The 22,466-nt window shown below is 42.6% G+C and overlaps 1 protein-coding gene across 1 annotated transcript; it reads right to left on the minus strand.

The window, feature by feature from the left end:
* Window positions 1-5,583: 5,583 nt before the first annotated feature.
* On the minus strand, window positions 5,584-10,838 carry NEUROD4 (neuronal differentiation 4). The gene is made up of 2 exons (XM_069758691.1): window positions 10,700-10,838; window positions 5,584-8,811 (listed from the first exon to the last, which is right to left on the minus strand). The coding sequence occupies exon 2, from the start codon at window positions 8,788-8,790 to the stop codon at window positions 7,840-7,842; it is 951 nt and encodes a 316-aa protein (XP_069614792.1). The 5' UTR covers window positions 8,791-8,811; window positions 10,700-10,838; the 3' UTR covers window positions 5,584-7,839.
* Between the last annotated feature and the right edge of the window lie 11,628 nt (window positions 10,839-22,466).

Below are 22,466 nucleotides of genomic sequence, written 5' to 3' on the forward strand. Positions count from 1 at the left end.
CTACCTATATACAGCATGAGCCCCACACAGCCTCCCTATATACAGCTTGAACCCCACACAGCCTCCCTATATACAGCTTGAACCCCACACAGCCTCTCTATATACAGCATGAGTCCTACACAGCCTCCCTATATACAGCGTGAACCCCACACAGCCTCTCTATATACAGCATGAACCTCATACAGCCTACCTATATACAGCATGAGCCCCACACAGCCTCCCTATATACAGCTTGAACCCCACACAGCCTCCCTATATACTGCATGAGCACCACACAGCCTCCCTATATACAGCATGACCCCACACAGCCTCCCTATATACAGCATCAGTGGCATATCCAGGGGGGGCAGCCGGGGCATGTGCCCCGGGCGCAGCTGACGGGGGCGCCAGCAGGACACCTGATGATGCGGCGGTCCAAGGAGCCTCGGGTGGGACTGCACTTGTCCCGCAGCGCTGAGCCCCTCCACTGCAGAGCCGCACACCACAGCTATTGCTGCCGCAGCTCTGTGCGCACGGGACCTGTGATGAGGTCACAGGAGAGGAGGAGTCAGGACTCACATGATCAAGGGCCTCCGTGCAGTGCAGGACTCCACTGGTTCTCATCTCATGGTGCTGGACGAAGGTAAGCGTTTGTGTGGGGGTCAGGAGTGGTTTGTGTGGATGTAGCAGAGCCGTGTGTACGAAGTGTACAGAGCGGAAGCCGTGTGTTCAAGGTGTATGGAGCGAAGCTGGGTATGTATGGAGCGGAGCCGTGTGTGTACGAGGTGTACAGAGCTGAACTGGGTGTGTGCAAGGTGTATGGAGCGGAGCCGTGTGTGTACGAGGTGTACGGAGCGGAACTGGGTGTGTGCAAGGTGTATGGAGTGGAGCCGTGTGTGTACAAGGTGTACGGAGCGGAACTGGGTATGCAAGGTGTATGGAGCGGAGCTGTGTGTGTACGAGGTGTACAGAGCGGAGCCGTGTGTGTACAAGGTGTACGGAGCGGAACTGGGTGTGCAAGGTGTATGGAGCGGAGCCGTGTGTGTACAGAGCGGAACTGGGTGTGTGCAAGGTGTATGGAGCGGAGCCGTGTGTGTACAAGGTGTACAGAGCGGAACTGGGTGTGTGCAAGGTGTATGGAGCTGAGCTGTGTGTGTACGAGGTGTACGGAGTGGAACTGGGTGTGTGCAAGGTGTATGGAGCTGAGCCATGTGTGTACGAGATGTACAGAGCGGAGCTATGTGTGTACGAGATGTACAGAGCGGAGCTATGTGTGTACGAGGTGTACAGAGCGGAGCCGCGTGTGTACGAGGTGTACGGAGCAGAGCCGCGTGTGTACGAGGCGTATGGAGCAGAGCCGCTTGTGTACAAGGTGTACGGAGCCGAGCCGCGTGTGTACAAGCTGTACGGAGTGGAGCCGCGTGTGTACAAGGTGTATGGAGTGGAGCCGTGTGTGTACGAGGTGTACGGAGCGCAGCCATGTGTGCAAGGTGTACGGAGCTCAGCCACGTGTGTAGGATTAACTAGGTGTGGCCATTATACTGTATGCAATATGTGTGTGTTTGTGCGTGCATGCGTAGCCCTGCGGGTGAATGTGCAGAGACGTAAATGGTTTTGTGTGTGTGTACGGGGAGGAGAGGCGAGGGCAATGATGGGGCTGACGGGGAGAGGGCAATAATTGGGATGGAGGGGGAGGAGGAGGAAATAATGGATGTGGTGGAATGGGCAATGATGGAGGTGGAAATTGGAATGGGCAATGATGGTGGTGGGGGGAGAATGCAATGATGGTGGGGAGGAGGAAATCATGGAGGTGGTGGAAAGGACAGTGTAAGGGCACAGCCAGGAGGGGACAGAATACCAATGAGGGGGAGTGTGATGAGAGAGTACAGTATAAATACTGGGCCCTATAGGGGGGACACAGTGTGAGAGGATAATGTGAACAGGGGGCCGGTATGGAAAGGAAAGGTCAGTGTGAAGAGCATGTACCATAAGAGGGACAGTGAGGAAGTCATATTTTGTGCAGACAATATAGTGAGGGGCAATTATTCATTCAGGAGCATTATAATGACACTTGTATCTTTAAGGGCGTCATGTGAAGATTTTCTGCAAAAGAGCAGAGAAGATGGAAGTCTGCAGAGACGGCTGTGAATGAGAAAACTCATCATGGGGTCTGGACAAGATGACGAAAAGGAGAAAGCCTCCAGAGGCGACGTCATCTATAAGGTACCTGGATGTAAATGTCATTTGTGATACTAACTCTCATGTTTTTATTTATGTTCGGAGCATTAAAGGGGATGTCCAGGTTTGTAATGAGTCTGCAGTCATTCTTTGTGACTGCAGACTTCTGAGTTCTCACAGTGCGCACTGCACGCTGTCAGGATTCTCTTGTGCTGGCGATTTTACAACATGCGGTCACATGCTGACTAGACATGTGTGGCCTCACTCAATGAAAATGAACTGAGCAAGGCCGGGCACGTCTAGTCGGAATGTGGTCAGAAGTATACAAATCACATGCTTATGCTGAAATAACTGTCCACCAGCAAGGGAGCATCCTAAAAGTGTGCAGTTGTGAGAATTCAGAAGCTGCGATGTCAGGATTCAGCTCTGCAGGTTCCAGTAGTCGTTACATGGACATTTCACTCATATGCGACTTTCATACTTATGGTCCTGGGACATCGAGCTTCTCTTCTGCTTCTCTGTTTTTCGCTGAATATTGAGAGCATTAGGGAGAGGAGCGTGTCGTTACCTGACTAAGTGTGCAAATCGCATACGTTCTGGGGTGGGCGCCAAAATGAATTCTTGCCCCGGGTGCCAGAAACCCTAGATACACCTCTGATAATACTCATCGACAGTGTCAGCACCCGGCAAACCTGGGAAAGGCCCACTCCACCCCAATTTCCACCCAAAAAGGAAATAAAATGTAAAAAATTAAAAATTAAATTGGCATATTTGTTATCCCTGTGTGTATTACTGTCCAAGCTGATAAAATATCACAATATTTATCCCATACACTAAATGTATATGCACACAACCAGTATTTGCGGCAGGAGTCTGCTAGAAATACTGGAGTGTTGGAGAAAGGCTGTGAAAAACAATCATATTTTTGCCTGCATTTTTTTTTATGCCTTTTTCCCTTTCATAAGAATGGGTGAAAAATGCTGCAAAATTGCTGAATGAATTGACATGCTGTAGATGTGATGCGGCTTCAAATCTGCAAAGAAAAATTAAGCAGCTTGTGCATGAGATATCAGGAATCTCATTCACTTTGCTGCATTTTTTTGCAGGAAAAATGCATAAAAAACACAACATATGGTACCCTAAGTAGTAAAATATGAAAAGTGCATACATTTACCATGATTATAACCATAGTGACAAATAGGTCAAAGTTAGTGCATCAATTTTACTGTAAAGTGAACTTCATTTAAACAATCAACAAAAGCACATTATGTGGTCAAATGAATAAATGTTGTCCTTCAAAACTACAACTCACCCAACAAAAAGAAAAGCCCTCATGTCAATGGGACAATACCAAAGTTATAGCTCTTGAAAAGTGAGGCAGACAAAATCTAATTTGAAGAGGGGCTCACTGGGACTCCATCACACAAGGACCTTTTGAAACATACGATAACAAAAAGACTGACTGGCACTTCCAAGCTAATGTGAACAGGTGCCAACTAGGAGCAGTTACCTCCATATACAATAAGCAAAAAAAAAAGTTGCACTTTGTAGTGCTAAAGCATGTCAGGGTGAAATATATGAAATATGAATAGCAATACTGCTTCTAGATACTAGGAAAAATGAGACACTTAGCACATAATTTGGCCAATTCATGCCCATCAACCAACGACAAGGCGATCTCAAAACTGATAGGTCCTAACATGTCTAATGTGAATACCTCTCTAAGACTCATCAGTTTTGAGACCACCTTGTTGGTTGATGGGCAAGCATGAATTGGCCAAATTATGTGCTAAGTGTCTCATTTTCTCCTAGTAGCCAGATGCAGTATTGCTATTCATTTGTCATATATTTCACACTGACATGTTTTAGCACTACAGAGTGCAACTTCTTTTGATTACTGCTGAAACATACAACTCGCCTTATCATTTTAGTGAGGGCTCATTCAGACGAGCGTATAAACGGTCTGTGTGCTGTCTGTATGCAAAACTTAAGGCAGACGGACAGAATGGTAGTTCACATTAATAATTTTTTGCGCACCTGCAGACTTGTATATGCGATTTTCATCCGATACTCAGGAGCGAATAGTGCATGTTGTGATTTTTTTAAAATGAACACTTGGTCCGTATTAAAAACAGCCATATTGTAATACATTAGTCAGTGTGCCGTCTGATTTTTACTAGGAAGGCATATGTTTGCATAATACGCTTATCTTAATGAGTCCTAAAGTGGTAAGTTATTAAGACTGGTGTTTCATTTGACAGTCTTAATTTAAGAGGTTGTCCACAACTTTGGTGGTGGCGGCCGGAAGTGCTCAGTTACGTAGACGGAATGATGGCCGTGGCCGAGGACGGCACATCTGCCCCTTATTGATTTGAATAGCAGACAGATGTGTAGTATCCGGCCTTGGTCACTACACAGTAGATGGAGCTGCACTATGCAACCCCGTAACTGAGCAGTACAGGCAACCACCAACACCAAGAACAGCAGATCGGCGATGGTGCTTCATGTTGCACCCCTACCGATCAGACATAGGGATACTAAGGATCGGTCATCAATGTTAAAGTAGTGGACAATCTCTTTAAAGTTTACTGATGTCTAGCACACCTACCGTAATTTATTACAAGGTGCACACTCCTAATATATTCAACATATCTCTGATACCCGAACCATAGGTACCCACTTTAAATGACCACCAAGGCCACATTCACATATGATGCACTCATGTACGGACTGGGGCTAAAAATCAGTCCTGGCACTTGAAATCACACAGGCCCATGTTGTCCGCGTCCCCATGAACTGGATAGGATATATTACTAATATTACCCTGGATGGAGGAAAGGAAGATTTTCTGCAAGACCAATATTTCTAATGATACCCGTGGCCTGCTGGGGTAAGTGACTTTGTGATCCATCACAACTCTAAACAGTATGGGTATCTTGAAAACACTGACTCTGTTAACAACGTAGCAGACAAGGCTGCCCATGACCAGACAGGCCCTTCTGGCATTTGCCAGAATTGCCAGATGGCCAGTCCAGCCCTGGATCCTATGGGTTATGTTATAAGTTGGAATTTCCCACTAAAAATCCACAGCAGTATAGTAATGAAAAGTTCATAGGATTATAATAAATAATAAAAATATCACTTCTGAAATATCTGCACATATTTTAGGCCATGAGGCACAATTTCACATCCCCAGCATGGTATATTTGGATTTTTGCACAGGATTTGAGCCCAGCCCAATGCTTGATGCATTATCCTGATTTAACATGTTATTTTAATTGTGATAGAAGCATATCATGGTGCCAGATCCGTGTGGGAGACAATCAGCTGGCACCTGGCACACACCCAAGGTAGCTAAATAGCAGCACTGATGGCACTAACCCACATAGCAGACGTCATTCTAGGAAATAGCACAGAACCACAATGAACAAGTTTCACAAATTTATTGGTGTCAAAAATGCTTTTTTTTAACTTCTTTACAAAAGAATAAAACTTTTCCTATTTCCAGTATAAAACAGAGTTCTCAGGGATTGTCAATGGGACTGGTTTCATCCCCAAGAATAAGAACACCCCCATGTATATCTAATGTCATTTACACAAAATATAATGCATCATTCTAATTGGGGAGGAACAGAAGGTTAGAAAATGGCACAGGTTGCAAGAAAAGAGAGAAGACAGGAAATGAGGGAACATAAAGTTGTAATTTCTGTAGGAAGAAAGAACAATGAGAAGAATAATACAAATTGCATAGTGTTCGTAATATGTCTGTACCTGTTTTCTGTTTGGAGACTGAAAATGATATTTTTTTGAGAATTTATGGCCATCTGAAACTGTCACAGGAGACACTTCTCTGACACATGAAGAAATATTAAGACTACATTCACACAATGAGTTTTTGATGAGTTTATTACGCTGTATATTTCTGAAAAAATACTAGTAACCTATTTTACTTACTGGGTGAAGAAATGGTGCAGAAAATCTGAAACATCAAAAACTCATCAAAAGCTCATTGTGGGAACGTGAGAACGTAGCCTTGTAACCTTAGGCTACTTTCACACTAGCGTCGGAATCTCCCCGTCGCAATGCGTCGGGCAGAGATTCCGACGCTAGCATTTAACGCACTGCACAACAGAGGCAGCGGATGCATTTCTCCGGCGCATCCGCTGCCCCATTGTGAGGTGCGGGGAGGTGGGGGCAGAGTTCTGTCCGCGCATGCGCAGTCGGAAAAAGCGGTCCGTCAGGAGCAAAAAACGTTACATGTAGCGTTTTTTGCTCCCGACGGTCCGCCAAAGCACGACGCATCCGTCGCACGACGGATGCGACGTGTGGCAATCCGTCGCAATACGTCGTCAATACAAGTCTATGGGGAAAAAACGCATCCTGCAAGCACTTTTGCAGGATGCGTTTTTTCTGCAAAACGACGCATTGTGACGGATTGCAGTTAACGCTAGTGTGAAAGTAGCCTTAGGCTTCCAATACTTGGTCTAACTTGTATATCACATCTATAAAAAAAATATTTATCGTACTTAGATTCCCCCTTTATAGAACCTTCATTTAACATTTTCACCTCTAGATCATATCCAAAGAACAGTTCAAGGAGCTGCAAGGAAACAGCACGAAGTGCAAAAAAAATAAATTAAAATAAATAATATAAATTAAACATAAGAGTAAAAACAAATAAATAAAAATATAAGAGAAGACAAACATAACATGTATAAAACTTAAATTAAAACAACAAATGGGTTCCGCTTCCAATTTTACACATCATTTAACATGCATTGCAAGAAAATAAATAATAAAAATAAGAATGTGCTTTACTTTCATGTTATATTCAGTCGATCCACTGGCGTGTGTTTTTTTTTTCTCTTGCTTTTCAATGTATAACGACATAATTTCTACTTAGCATAGTTACTATACATCATTTCAGTAAATTATTTGGCTCGACTCACACTACTATCAAGACTTTCGCACTTTCTGAAACCATGAGAGTTATGGCAGATCGTTTTAAGCGGATTTATCTGACTTTTTAGGAGTTAAAAAAGTTGTGAAATCGACTTTATTCCTCCAGCATCGTACACGTGCGAGGATTTGACCCACGCCGAGGTCTTTGTGAAACACGCTCAGATCATTTTTGTAGGTCTGATTATTCAGCGTCAATGAAATAAATGTCACGTTGAAATAAATGGTGAATTTTTCACACAACAAAGTGCAGTTCATTAACTTTGTGCAATGACTAAGTGTTATGTCTTGTGATTTCATCACAAACTAAATGCAATTTTACAATGTTGTCTGTTCCTCATTTAGTACTATTTTAAAATATTCTCCACAAACTAGGATTATAAAGGGACATGAGAATATACTTTTTGTGCTTTAAATGTTAAATTGTGTGCAACTGTATGGCATAGGAATGGTTAAATATCATATCTCCTACACAAGGCATACAAAGTCATACATTTTCCATTGGCACTAGGCCATTCAGAGATAGCAAATATGTTAAAATCAATATGCAACAGATATCCAAATTCACAGATACAACAGAAATATCTGGAAATTATACTAAGGAGTCCGAGGCGGTTTAAGGTGATGGTGGCTTCTTATTATGCCCAAAAGTAGAAGATACAAGTTCTGGTTTCCTCATACTTGTATAAAGTCAAGTAACAAGTTGCATTACACTGAAATAATTTACTCAGTAAAAATGGCATGATGTGGATATGCTTCATAGGCCATGTCAATGGGTATTTCATATCTGGGAACTGCAGTTTGAAAGTGTGAACCATGACCATGAGAACCGCTAAGCCCAAGGGAAGGATAATGTGACCGGAATGCATAGGATTTGTCCAAATCTGGTGATCCATCTTGTTTCAATGAAAAATTGCCACTAATGCTCAGTGGAGGAGTAAGGGCACCATCGTACGGAGGTGTGGTGCAATTTAAGGTATGATTTACCATTGGGTCCACAACAGTTTTGAAGGTTGGAGGTTTCAAGTGCAAGTGATGTGCTTCAATATTACCATAAGGAGGACTTGGAAGACCAGGAGAGTGGTAACTGTAAGCATGAGAAACAAGGGATGAGTCACAAATGCTTGACTTATCTTCATGTTTTTCCAGGAACATTGGCTGTGGTTCTAATTGTAGACAGCCAGCTACTAGATTGCTAGTAGGCTGTGAGAGTCCTTTACAGAGCATTTCCAGAAACCCTTTCCCTTCTGCAGTTTGACCTCGTTCCAGGACCTCAGATAGCGCCCAAATATAATTTCTTGCCAGTCTGAGTGTCTCAATTTTTGACAACTTTTGTGTTTTAGAATAGCAAGGCATGACCCGCCTTAGGTTATCCAATGCATCATTTAGTCCATGCATCCTGGTGCGTTCCCTGGCATTAGCTTTTACCCTCCGTACGCGGAACCTCTCAAGCCTTGCCTTGGTCATCTTCTTTTTCTTTGGACCTCTTTTCTTTGGCTTTTCTCCATCATCCTCTTCTTCTTCATCTTCTTCTCCATCGATGCTTCCATGTTCTTCATGACTGAGACCTGATAACATGTCATACGTAGATTGTCGTTGACTGCTTTCTTTCATCTCATCTTGAGAACTTAGAGCCTCTTCCATCCACCCATGAACACTGACTATCTCAGACATCTCAGCCGCCTAATATGACTCCTGCAATAAACAACAAACCAAAAGAATTTTCTACGTTAGTAAACTGTTTATCCACAAATATTGCACCACTTATGGCTCATGTTGCTGCTCTCTATAATCTGTGCATGTTCTATCACTTTTTTCCAGATTAAATTTGGGCGAGCTTGCTGTACAGTAGAGATTAGTAGAAGCATTCCTTCAATAATGACCATATACAACATGGAGATTATAGAGAGTGTACATCATGGACCACAAAAGATCCAGCATCAATTTATATAGAAACTATGAAGAATGACAACATTCATTAGCTTCCAATGTAAAAAATTGAATTGCAATTATATTTGGCGCTCCAGACTAGAGTTTGATATTACACAACAAGATAATGGGCTCCTATTGGACAATGATTGATTGACATTTTGATGGTGTGACTTGCTATAGAGTTATTCCTATGAGGGTTTTTATAAATATTACACAATTAGCTGCCATCAAATGTGATATAAGTAGTGATCCATTCTGGTGTATGGTTGTAATGTTGGATGCTTTCTCTGGATCCCTTTATCACAGAATGACCAACAGCTGCCATGGAAGCTTCTGATCATTGGTTTGATTGCTATTATAATTCATATATAACATTGGAAATGGTGATAAGTTGTACAGTAACTGTGACCAATCGCTAGTTTATCTAATCAGCACTCTGAGCTCTCAACCCTTTTGGCAAAAATTAACTTTGCTGAAGTGACACCAACTAATAAGAACTCATATAAATCATGTTCCTACATAATGAATATTTATGAGCAAAACTGGTCATTTTTAAAAGGTAATAAATATATTGTGCTGTGAGAAAATAAAATTCAACACTATAAGCAAACAGGAGATTCATTTTTTAATAATCTGGCTGCTCCCAAAACTAAAGTGAGCACTTCTTACATTGCCAATCTATGAAACAATGGCTATTTATACAGTTTCCAAACACCTAAGTGTAGATTTACTGAAATCAATCTATATTCTAACACGTGTGAACATATCTATCGTATAATAGTAGGTTTTACGGAATCACAATTAGTTTCTGGAGCAAATATTTATCTACCATATAATAGTAAGTTTTCCAAAGTCCCAAATAGCCATTGGGGCAAATATTTAGCATTTAAATACCCCAGCCACTACAGAGAGGCTTATTGTCACCCCCTTACCAGCTCCTCTCCTGATGCCCCTTCTCTGTGTTAGTCTATTCCTATAAAACTTTACATATCTTCTACGTTTTCTGTCTCTGCCAATTATTTTGTGTCAGCTACTCATGGACTGGTATTGGAATAGTAAGATCACTTCCAAATAATTAGTAACCCTTAGTCTACCAAATCTAACGAAACTGTCAATATATATATATATGGAGGAACTAATTGAATTGAATTCCAAAATTTCCCCTGAAGCAAGTAGTGTTGAGAAGGTAGGCAGCAGGACCCTTTGTAGCGTTGGGGTCCTGGGTTCAAATCCCACCTAGGACAACATCTGCAAGGAGTTTGTATGTTCTCCCCGTGTTTGCGTGGGTTTCCTCCAGGTTCTCCGGTTTCCTCCTCACATACTGATAGGGGGTTTAGATTGTGAGCCCCAGTGGGGACAGTGATGGTGATGCGGAATATGATGGCAAAGCGTAATAAGTGACTATTTCATATGATTTGATGCTCTCAGTTCATAATTAGCTGCTTGAAATTCTACGGAGTCTTGGTAAAATGATCTAGAGATCTTGACATTATTTTATAAGGTACAATGAAACTGCAACAGCATCCAAACAATCTGTGATTCCTTTATAATGTACAGTATGTAAAGTGTTTTTTTTATATACACAGACTAATAATAATAATATAAAAAAGGAAATATAAGGAAAGTACAGTGACAGTTGTTTTTGCCTTACCCTTATGTAGTAAAGTTGCAGATGTGCGGCTCCTCCACAAGTCCTTCTAAGATGCCGCTGTCTCCCGAGTTCAGGCTCAGGAATAGCTGGACAGCTCCCTGCTGACCGTCTGCAGCTCCAGTGTGTGGGACCTCTGCACATTCACAGCTCCTTTCACTTTACTAAGGCTGTTATCTAAGCCCAGCCCCCTTCAGGAGGCAGCGCTCCAGTTTTTGGTGGTCTTGTCCCTCTATTTTTTTTTTTTTTTGCTACAGCTCTTAACGCTTTCCTCCCCAATACCACTAATACCATCTGCGCGGAGAAACATTTGAAAGGCAATTCCATCGCTGTAAATGTTCATATTGTCCAAATCTTACACGTTGCAGAATTGTCAGGGATTTATTAAATAACCATCATAACTTTATATTATTATATGAGCTCCCAGATATGACAAATGCAAAATGTCCTTAATAAGAAAATGAATAAACTCTGCAGAATTGGTGTTAATTATAAGATTGTGAGTGAATATTACTCGCTGTGATATTAAACACACTAATTGTGGAATTGACTTACTTAGAAACATTCACTTTTTTGTTTTTCTTAATCCTGTCCTTTAAGGATATTTTGCTTGTTTCATTGAGCTCAGAAATAGCCATTGGGGAGGGCACTGGCTTATACTTTTAAACCAAGCAAAATACTTGTCTTGATTGACAGGTGTCTACCTATTTGTGTCGTTCTCTGCTATAAGGTAGCCTGTCGCTATTACGGCCCAATGTTAGATACAGCACTAAAGGCTCACTTTAATTTCCAATAATGTCATTATGATCACAAGAATTCACCATTTATACAAGTCCCTGATACAATAACTAAAGCGGAGCCACATGTCCTGTGAAAAGATTATGTTTACATGTTCGGTGTTTTTAGTCTTTTTTATAACTAAAATATAATTCATTTACTCAACAGGACTTTCCTTGGCTCCAAAATAAGTTATAACCAAGTAAATATTGAACATTTTCACTACAAAAAAAAAAGCAAACCTGTTGTGAACGTAACCTTAAAGGGGTGGTCCAGATTTTGTTTAAAAATGTACCTTTAAAGTAGGGTGATGTGGTTAAATAACAAAAATGACTCCAGATAAATTCCCCTTCGTTTCTGTAATCCCATTTGACTCTGTCATCTGTTCTGCGTGAAGATGTGCCGACCACGTGCATGTGACCGCTGCAGCCAATGACTGTCTGCAGTAGTGATGACTATGACACGAGACCGATGCATGGTCATTACATCACTGGACAGTTCACAAACATTTATCAGATGAATTAAAACTATTTTGATATTGTATTACATTCCCTGTTTCTATACTTTCTTTTATAAAAAAAATATATATACGGTATATTGGACAACCCCTTTAAACCATCTTTCTTTTTACACTGTTTCCATTGATATAATCTGATTGTTCCAGGTCGTCACCGTTGTGATATGCTTATAATTTCATGAACACGGCTAGTTTTTGAACCCTAAACAGAAAATAGCCACAAATTCAGTATAAATTACAAGCGATTAAAGGAAACCACCGAGCTTTCCCCCATGTAATAAGCATTTGCAAATAGCATGTTTAGCTCTGTAAATCTGTCTCTTTTCTTTAAACTTTGAGCAGATGGTTGCAACAGGTTAATTTTTCCAGCTTCACATGATGCCAACAATGGGGCAGTGGAGGTGACTATGGAGAAGTGGGGTCTGTAAGAAAACAGCCTGCAGTGTTATGACAGAGGCTTTTTCACCCAACTGGTGGAAGAGAACATATGGAACTGCTATTAGTCGTGCGTTCTGTCTAACAAGTCATCCTGTCTTCCCTTTGTCTCACTTGCCTGTGTTTCTGCTCGTGCCTCTCATCTATGTCCTATTGTCCTAAGGCAGTCACATCTGTTCCACGGCTGTGTCTGCAGCAACATTTCTGAATTGAGTGCCCAGTCTTTACAAGTCTTTTATCTGCCACTTCCCCTAACTCTAAATGCAGGCATGTGACACTATTTGCATCTGAACTCCGATTACCACCCAATGCCAGAGCTCTTTGGTCCTGCTACAATTCGGGACAGTTCCTTCATGACGTTCAATCACTTTATTGCTAACACTCTTGTTTTGATTTATGACTCAAAAAAGACCCAAGTGAGGAATCGCTGGGTCCTTTGTAGAAAGTGATATTCATTATATTACATACTTTTAAGACTTGTCAATCAGCTTTCCCAAAGTCCTCAATGACAAATTTGTCTTCTGTATGTGTGGCATCCCAGGAGTCTGGTTGCCACATTGGCATTGCCTCCCTCACAGTGGGTGATGCCATGCCTGGAAGCAAGAAAGGATTCCCTTAGCAGGTACGCTTGCATACAACACCTTTCCTGACTCCAGACCAGAAGGGGAAGCTCTAAACCCAGTTTCAGGGTAGCTTCCCTATAAGTTCTGGCCTGGAGGCGGGGTTAGTGAGTTCAGTGTGAGACAGTGAAGGGAGAGGAAGCATGTGAGGAGAGCTTGGGAGTGGAGATGCGACTGAGCTCACCCCAGGATTGAGCGCAACAGAGTGGACACCGGAGTCCATGGTTGTGTGGGAACTACAGGCCCCACAGCCAAATCCGGAGGGCAGGAGAATGCAGATCTCTTGGCCACAACTGTCACCTGAAGGCACAGCCGCATACCAGAGCCCGGAGTCACCACGAGGGAGTGACACCAGGAAAAGGCTCAAGCTGTCAGCCATGCAGGTAGCGTTTCACTAAGTGGACAGACAGAGAGGGACTTGAGGAGAACTACAAGCATCAGGAACCCAGACAGCAATGCAGTAGGGAGGCTTCCAACCCCACCTGGCTAGGGGAATTCTGAACTGCTTCCAGGCTGCCCGGATCTCCAATACTACCTGTTACCTGTGCTCCGGACTGCACCTACAATTAAAGGTAAAGAAACTACAGTCCCTGTGCCCTCCAATTATTCTTGCACCCCAACATCCACAACCCCTAATAGACTGTTCAGGTAGCTCTGGGGCCCTGCTCCACCTGTGAGGTGTCAAACCATCTCAGCTGCAACACCACCGGCGTCGACCATCTCTAGCTGAACACCACAGGTGGCGTCACAAATAATCCCCTACAAACATTTCCCTCATCCCTTTTATTGCACGCCCAGGACCACAGACCGGGTCATTGCTGCCGTGACCACCCCTTTAAGAACAGTCCGACCTGGTTCCCAGCACCCCACGGCCCTAGTGGGTGTTGCATATGGATACATTCTCCTTTCATGTCCACAAAGACTTGCTTTTCAGATCCAATTTGGATGGCATGCGCCGCCGTAGCTGAAAAGATGACTTTTTTGATGATCACTTCTTTTTTTCCCTGGAACAGATAAAACTAGGAAACATTTCAAACGATTCAGATTATCATGTTGTAAAAAGTCACATTTACTTAATGAACCCATCATAAGTCAATGGATCTGTCATAAGTGTTATTGCACTGATTATAATAGAAGTTATGAGTGAACAGAAAATAAGCAAACATTGCCCCACTGCTCATTACAAATTTTCGTAACACAGGACATTTTGTAAGATGTGAGAAGAGGACTCCTTAAAGGGGTAGTCCGTAGGTCAAATAAACTTTCATTCTAAATACCTATTTTCTTATATACAGTACTTGTATAAAAAATTTCCCTAACAGTATCTAAGTGCTTTTCTTTTTTTCCACTTTCTATTCAATGATCCTTTGCTTGAGAATCCCAATGCTGCTGGGATACTCAAACAAAGCGTCATCAGCGGGCAGAGACTGCGCTCTCTGATGCAGCTTCTTCCACCTTCCTGAAATGAAGCATCATCAGTGACACTTGTTTCAGTGGCTAGGTTCAGCCGTACGCAATGTGCTCTGTGCGATGTGCACAATGACAGTGCACTCTCTTGTTGGAGCAGATCAGCAGTAACCAGCAATAGAGAGTGTTATCAGAATAACTGGTATGCAGAGACCAGTGACAAAGTATGAAGTGACGTTACTGTTCCGCACGCTAGGCATTCTGAGAACGCACACTCTGTTGTCGGCTCGTTAATGCTGATCTGAGCCTGCAAGCGAACACACTGTCATTGTGCACATCACTCAGGGCTGAGCCAAGCCCCTTAAATGAAGGTAATTTATGATGCTTCATTTCAGGGAGGGGGCAGAGGGTCTATCATTTTCCATAAATCTGTAATTCTTTTACTTTATCTAAATTCCAATGTTCTGAATCTGGTGTTATTTTATTTATTTATCTTTTGCTACTTCACCTCTCCTTTCCTGACATATGGCCACTAGGATAACAAGACTAGATTTACATACAGGGAAGAGGGAGCCATATCTCAGGAACGGAGAGGTTCAGGACCAAAACTATTCCAGATTCAGGAGAACAGGGATATTTACAACAGGTTTGAAAAATATACCGTACATGGTATGCAGATCTATAAAGCGAAAAGCCAGCTGTTGTGGTGTATGAATTATATCAGTAAAATCGTTCTATTGTATTAGATACACTGCATCATCCGAGTGAAAACAATATATGCAGTATAACCCCTAATCATGTACTGACTATAAAGTGAACTTACACTTATATATTAAGTATGGTCACTAGACCATAGACTGAATATAGGCTGCCAAAATGGCATTCTGCACCGTCGCAGGGTCCAGTACTCATAAAGAGGGCTAGAACAATAATGGAAGTATGTTATGGACGTGCTACATATGCAAATACGCAAATTTTATCCCATCTTCCCCATAATGCACCTACAATTAATACAATGAGAATATTGTAAAAGTGAACTTCTGGTGAGACGAGCGACATATAAAGCCATATAATTGCAGACTACTTTTATGTTAGGTAGTTGCTTGGTGGATCAGTGTTAGTATTGGTGGAAACTCTTGTGTGCTGCCCTTGTTGCTTTGTCACAGCCTCTTACCCCTAGTCGGATCAGAAGGTATAGCTTTGCTGAAGGCTTCTCAGGGGAATGCAAATTGAAAGCGGCCCATCTGTCAGCTTTTAGGTTTTCAACCGTCCCTGCATCATCTCCACGCTCGCTCCCTCCTTCTTCTGCCTCCCACTACTCAATTGCTATGTTCTTCTCATTAACCTTTCCAGTTATGTGTTCCCAACAAAAGAAGAGATCTGGGGTTGTTGGCTTACGATCTGATCATCACTGGAGACTTGAATTAGATAATAAAAGGGGGGAGTTCTATAGGGAACCGGCTTATTCACTAAAGTGCTGGGCTTCAATGAGTCTTGAGAAACAGGATAACAAATGAAATATTTGGGACTGTGCTGGTTACATTGCCCAGTGGTGTGCATGATTCACCGGATTTAGCAAATTTCAGAGCAATCGGATCAATATTAATAATAATAACCAATGAGTTGGTCGTTTCTGGACCAAGATATTAGACTAATAATTAAAAAACAAATAATTTTACATTTTAAATAAAACCCTCATTATTTCTGTAAGAGATACCTACACAGCCATGGCCTTCACAACCATTTGTGTGCTACAATTGTAGTAATAAAAATGATTCGTAATGATCTGAATTATTTTTTACAATTGATAACGATAGTAGTTATGTCTATGGTACAAAAACATTCAGTTCTGTCTAATGATATAGTGTCTGAAAAGTGTAACGCACCTATATAAATACAGAACATTCCAGTTGTGCAATAAATATATACTGGAAATAGGGAAAAATACAAATTTTCAATCAAACTAAAGTAAAACCTGTTCTTAAAATAAAAAATAATAAAAATACTACTACTAATAATAATAATGTAATTTATAATAAACAGATTAGCAAAAAATGTAATCAATGATTTAGCTTTTATTTAAATGATTAATGTATTTCATTAAGGCCACGTTCAGTATTTGGTCAATATTTTACATCAGTATTTGTAAGGCAAAACCAGGAGTGGGTGATAAATGCAGAAGTGGTGCATATGTTTCTATTATACTTTTCCTCTGATTGTTCCACTCCTGGTTTTGGCTTACAAATACTGATGTATAAAACTCACCAAATACTGATTGTGAGAACGTGGCCTAAAGCAAACTTGGTTTTTCAGAATTTTAGCTTTTTGGATACATTTTTGGTATCCATTGGTTTCCTCTGATGAAGAATGGTCCCTCGTTGTCCATGGTATGGCACACCACTAATACTGTGGTTACAAATTAAGATGCGAGGAAAATAAATATGCTTCTTTATTTACTGTACAGTAGATTCTTACTCTTTTCCAAAGCAACTTGTTTAATGTTGTGTCACTGATAAAACATGAAATCACTGCAGTGATAATCAGAGGTTTAACGTGAAGTCATAATGCATTATAATGCATTATATGTAATAAGACCCCATAACTACCATGTATACTATTATTTTCTTATATAGCAGACCTTTGAGACCACCTGATGCAAGGGCCTGAGTGCAACTGCTATATCTGCTCCTCTTATAGCTTCACTCCTGCTGAAAGAAGCACTGTTCCAATGTTTATAAGGCCTAATGTCATTTTTAATGAGAAAATACAGCTTACAGTGACTTTTTAAAAGAAGTGGAATTTCGTCGACTGTACTTCCCATCACATTTAAACTTTGTAAGCGAGCAACTCTAGAAGCACAAGTGTTTTTAATCGATCGTGGTGGTGTCAGGACTAGAGATGGGTTCACTTGTTGGGAAAACGTTCGCCAATCTCAAAATCTGACGGAACATAGCTCAATTGGATTCGTGTTCAGATTCCCGAGCATGTTTCCTAAAAATCTGCAAAGTTGGCCAAAGTTCGGTAATTGACCAAGTTCACTGAGGGCTGTTTAAAATGTTAGTGTTTCCAGTAGCAGCACGGGCTGCAAAATGTCCTGCACCCATGCACATTGATGACACACAGATGACATCCCTGTGTCATCATTGTGACACATACCAGTGCTTGGGAATTAGCATTACTGATTGCGCTGTTCCCTGGCATCGGGCGCTGAAGTGAACACAGCTCACATCACGGTCCCCTGATCGCGCTACGATCAGCACTTGCAGGAGATAATGTTGAAAGTTGTATTCTACAGTTAACAGGGAGAGCAAGTGCTCCTACACTTCTCCATTGCTACAGATGCAAATTTGCTACTGCTTGCAACACCAGAGAGTGCTCAGTGGCTCAATTGTGCTCCAGTCTCGAATTGTCAGTCTTCAAGAGCACACCACCCGCTGGCAGGCAAGAAGCTGGTATGCAGGGAGTTGGGTGTTATGATATGGTGGTCTAGGAGCAACATGGAACGAGCTCTGAAGGAAGTGGTAACTGTACTGACCTCAGTCCCTAAGCTCAACACAACACTAGAAGTAGCCGTGGAATGCTCCTAACTCTCCCTAGGCATCTCGTCACAGCCTAAGAGCTAACTACCCCTAAAGATAGAAGCAGGAAAGCTATCTTGCCTCAGAGAAAATCCCCAAAGGATAGATTAGCCCCCCACAAATAATGACTGTGAGTGGAGAGGGAAAAGACATACACAGAATGAAACCAGGATGAGCACAGGAGGCCAGTCTAACTAAATAGATAGGACAGGATGGAATACTGTGCGGTCAGTATAAAACACTACAAAAATCCACTCAGAGTTTACAAAAAATCTCCACACCTGACTAAGGTGTGGAGGGCAAATCTGCCTCCCAGAGCTTCCAGCAAGACAGAATTAATTCACACTGATAAACTGGACAAACATAGAAAGCACAGAATGGATAAGTCCACAATCTATGGACAGAAAAGGGCAAAGCAAAAACTTAGCTAGCTGAACTGGTCAGGATAACAGGGAACTCCAAAGAGATGTGAATCCAACCAGGAACCATTTACAAGTGGCACTGGCTGAAGATAGAGCCAGACTTAAATAGCCGAGCAGAAGAGACGATAAGTGGAGGCAGCTGATGACAGCTAACTGCAAGGAGCAGCCATACCACTAGAAACCACAAGAGGGAGCCCAAGAGCAGAACTCACAAAAGTGCCACTTACAACCACCGGAGGGAGCCTAAGAGCGGAATTCACAACAGTACCCCCCCCTTGAGGAGAGGTCACCGAACCCTCACCAGAGCCCCCAGGCCGATCAGGACGACCCAAGTGAAAAGCACGAACCAAATCGGTGGCATGGACATCAGAGGCAACAACCCAAGAATTATCCTCCTGGCCATAACCCTTCCACTTGACAAGATACTGAAGCCTCCGCCTCGATAAAAGAGAATCCAAAATCTTCTCAACCTCATATTCCAACTCTCCCTCAACCAACACCGGGGCAGGAGGGTCAACCGAGGGAACAACGGGCACCACATATCTCCGCAACAAAGATCTATGGAAAACATTATGAATGGCAAAAGAGGCAGGAAAAGCCAAACGAAAAGACACCGGATTAATAATTTTAGAAATTTTATAAGGACCAATAAACCGAGGCTTAAACTTAGGAGAAGAAACCTTCATAGGAACATGACGAGAAGACAACCAAACCAAATCCCCCACACGAAGCCGGGGACCAACACACCGATGGCGGTTGGCAAAACGTTGAGCCCTTTCCTGAGACAACGTCAAATTGTCCACCACATGAGTCCAAATCTGCTGCAGCCTGTCCACCACAGAATCAACACCAGGACAATCAGAAGGCTCAACCTGCCCAGAAGAAAAACGAGGATGAAAACCAAAATTACAAAAGAAAGGTGAAACCAAATTAGCCGAACTAGCCCGATTATTAAGGGAAAACTCGGCCAATGGCAAGAAAGACACCCAATCATCCTGATCAGCACAAAGCATCTCAAATAGGTCTCCAAGGTCTGATTAGTTCGCTCAGTTTGGCCATTAGTCTAAGGATGAAACGCCGAAGAAAAAGACAAATCAATGCCCATCCTAGCACAAAAGGCCCGCCAAAATCTACAGACAAACCGAGAACCTCTGTCAGACACAATATTCTCCGGAATGCCATGCAAACGAACCACATGCTGAAAAAATAATGGAACCAGATCTGAGGAGGAAGGCAACTTAGGCAAAGGTACCAGATGGACCATTTTAGAGAACCGGTCACAAACAACCCAGATAACAGACATCTTCTGGGAAACAGGAAGATCCGAAATAAAATCCATGGAAATATGCATCCAGGGCCTCTCAGGGACCGGCAAAGGCAAAAGCAACCCACTAGCGCGGGAACAGCAAGGCTTGGCCCGGGCGCAAGTCCCACAGGACTGCACAAAAGCACGCACATCGCGCGACAAGGAAGGCCACCAAAAGGACCTAGCAACCAAATCTCTGGTACCAAAAATCCCAGGATGCCCAGCCAACCCTGAACAATGAACTTCAGAAATTACCTTACTTGTCCATCTATCAGGAACAAACAGCTTCCCCACTGGACAGCAGTCAGGCCTATCAGCCTGAAATTCCTGAAGCACCCGCCGCAAATCAGGGGAGATAGCAGAAAGGATCACCCCCTCCTTAAGAATGCCAACCGGCTCAAGGACTCCAGGAGAATCAGGTGAAAAACTCCTAGAGAGGGCATCAGCCTTAACATTCTTAGATCCCGGAAGATACGAGACCACAAAATCAAAACGGGAGAAAAACAGGGACCATCGAGCCTGTCTAGGATTCAGCCGCTTGGCCGACTCGAGGTAAATCAGATTCTTATGATCGGTCAGGACCACAACACGGTGTTTAGCTCCCTCAAGCCAATGTCGCCACTCCTCAAATGCCCACTTCATAGCCAACAACGCCCGATTGCCGACATCATAATTGCGTTCTGCAGGCGAAAACTTTCTGGAAAAAAAAGCACACGGTTTCATCAAAGAACCATCAGACTCCCTCTGAGACAAAACGGCCCCTGCCCCAATCTCAGAAGCGTCGACCTCAACCTGAAAAGGAAGAGAAACATCCGGTTGACGCAACACAGGGGCAGAAGTTAATCGGCGTTTAAGCTCCTGAAAGACCTCAACAGCCTCAGAGGACCAATTCGTAACATCAGCGCCTTTCTTCGTCAAATCAGTAAGGGGCTTAACCACACTGGAAAAGTTGGCAATGAAACGGCGATAGAAATTAGCAAAACCCCAAAATTTTTGCAGACCCTTCACAGATGTGGGTTGGATCCAGTCATGAATAGCTTGGACCTTAACAGGATCCATTTCTATAGACGAGGGAGAAAAAATAAAACCCAAAAAAGAGACCTTCTGAACTCCGAATAGGCACTTAGACCCCTTCACAAATAAAGCATTATCACGAAGGATCTGGAACACTATCCTGACCTGCTTCACATGAGACTCCCAATCATCAGAAAAAATCAAAATATCATCCAAATATACGACCATGAATTTATCAAGATAATTGCGGAAAATATCATGCATGAAAGACTGGAACACAGATGGAGCATTAGAGAGCCCAAATGGCATCACAAGGTATTCAAAATGGCCTTCGGGCGTATTAAATGCAGTTTTCCATTCGTCACCCTGTTTAATACGAACAAGATTATATGCCCCTCGGAGGTCAATCTTAGTAAACCAACTAGCCCCCTTAAACTGAGCAAACAAATCAGTAAGCAAAGGCAAGGGGTATTGGAATTTGACCGTGATCTTATTAAGAAGACGATAATCAATACTGGGTCTCAAGGAGCCATCCTTCTTAGCAACAAAAAAGAAACCCGCTCCCAATGGTGACGAAGAGGGCCGAATATGCCTTTTCTCCAAAGATTCCTTAACATAGCTCCGCATGGTGGCATGCTCTGGCACAGACAGATTGAAAAGTCGGCCCTTAGGGAACTTACAACCAGGAATCAAGTTAATAGCACAATCACAGTCCCTATGCGGAGGAAGGGAACTGGACTTGGGCTCATCAAATACATCCTGGAAATCCGACAAAAACTCAGGGACCTCAGAAGAGGGGGAAGAGGAAATTGACATCAAAGGAACGTCACTATGTACTCCTCGACAACCCCAACTAGTCACCGACATAGTTTTCCAATCCAGCACCGGATTATGTTCCTGTAACCATGGAAATCCCAGTACAACAACATCATGCAGGTTATGCAACACCAGAAAACGGCAATCTTTCTGATGTGCAGGAGCCATGTACATAGTCATCTGTGTCCAGTACTGAGGTTTATCCTTGGCCAAGGGTGTAGCATCAATACCCCTCAAAGGAATAGGTCTCTGCAAAGGCTGCAAGGAAAAACCACAGCGCCTGGAGAATTCTAAGTCCATTAAGTTCAGGGCAGCGCCTGAATCCACAAATGCCATGACATAAAAGGACGATAATGAGCAAATCAGGGTCACAGATAAGAGAAATTTAGGCTGTATAGTACTAATGGTAACAGACCTAGCGACTCTCTTAGTACGCTTAGGGCAATCAGAGATAACATGAGCCGAATCACCACAGTAAAAACACAGCCTATTCTGACGTCTGAATTCCTGCCGTTCTATTCTAGTCAAAATCCTATCACATTGCATAGGTTCAGGACTTTGCTCAGAGGATACTGCCATATGGTGCACAGCTTTGCGCTCGCGCAGACGCCGGTCAATCTGAATGGCTAGAGACATAGATTCGCTCAAACCGGCAGGCGTAGGAAAGCCCACCATAACATCTTTAAGGGTTTCAGAAAGATCTTTTCTGAAAATAGCAGCCAGAGCCTCTTCATTCCATTTAGTGAGCACAGACCATTTTCTAAATTTCAACAGGTCAAAGGATCACAGGTGCACTGCCTATATATAAATCATATATCTAAAGAAAAGTAATAAACATAACTAAATAAATTCTATAGGGTGCTGCAAAAATGCATAGA

The sequence above is a fragment of the Ranitomeya imitator genome, chromosome 3 (genome assembly GCF_032444005.1).
Source record: "Ranitomeya imitator isolate aRanImi1 chromosome 3, aRanImi1.pri, whole genome shotgun sequence".
NCBI lineage: Eukaryota > Metazoa > Chordata > Amphibia > Anura > Dendrobatidae > Ranitomeya > Ranitomeya imitator.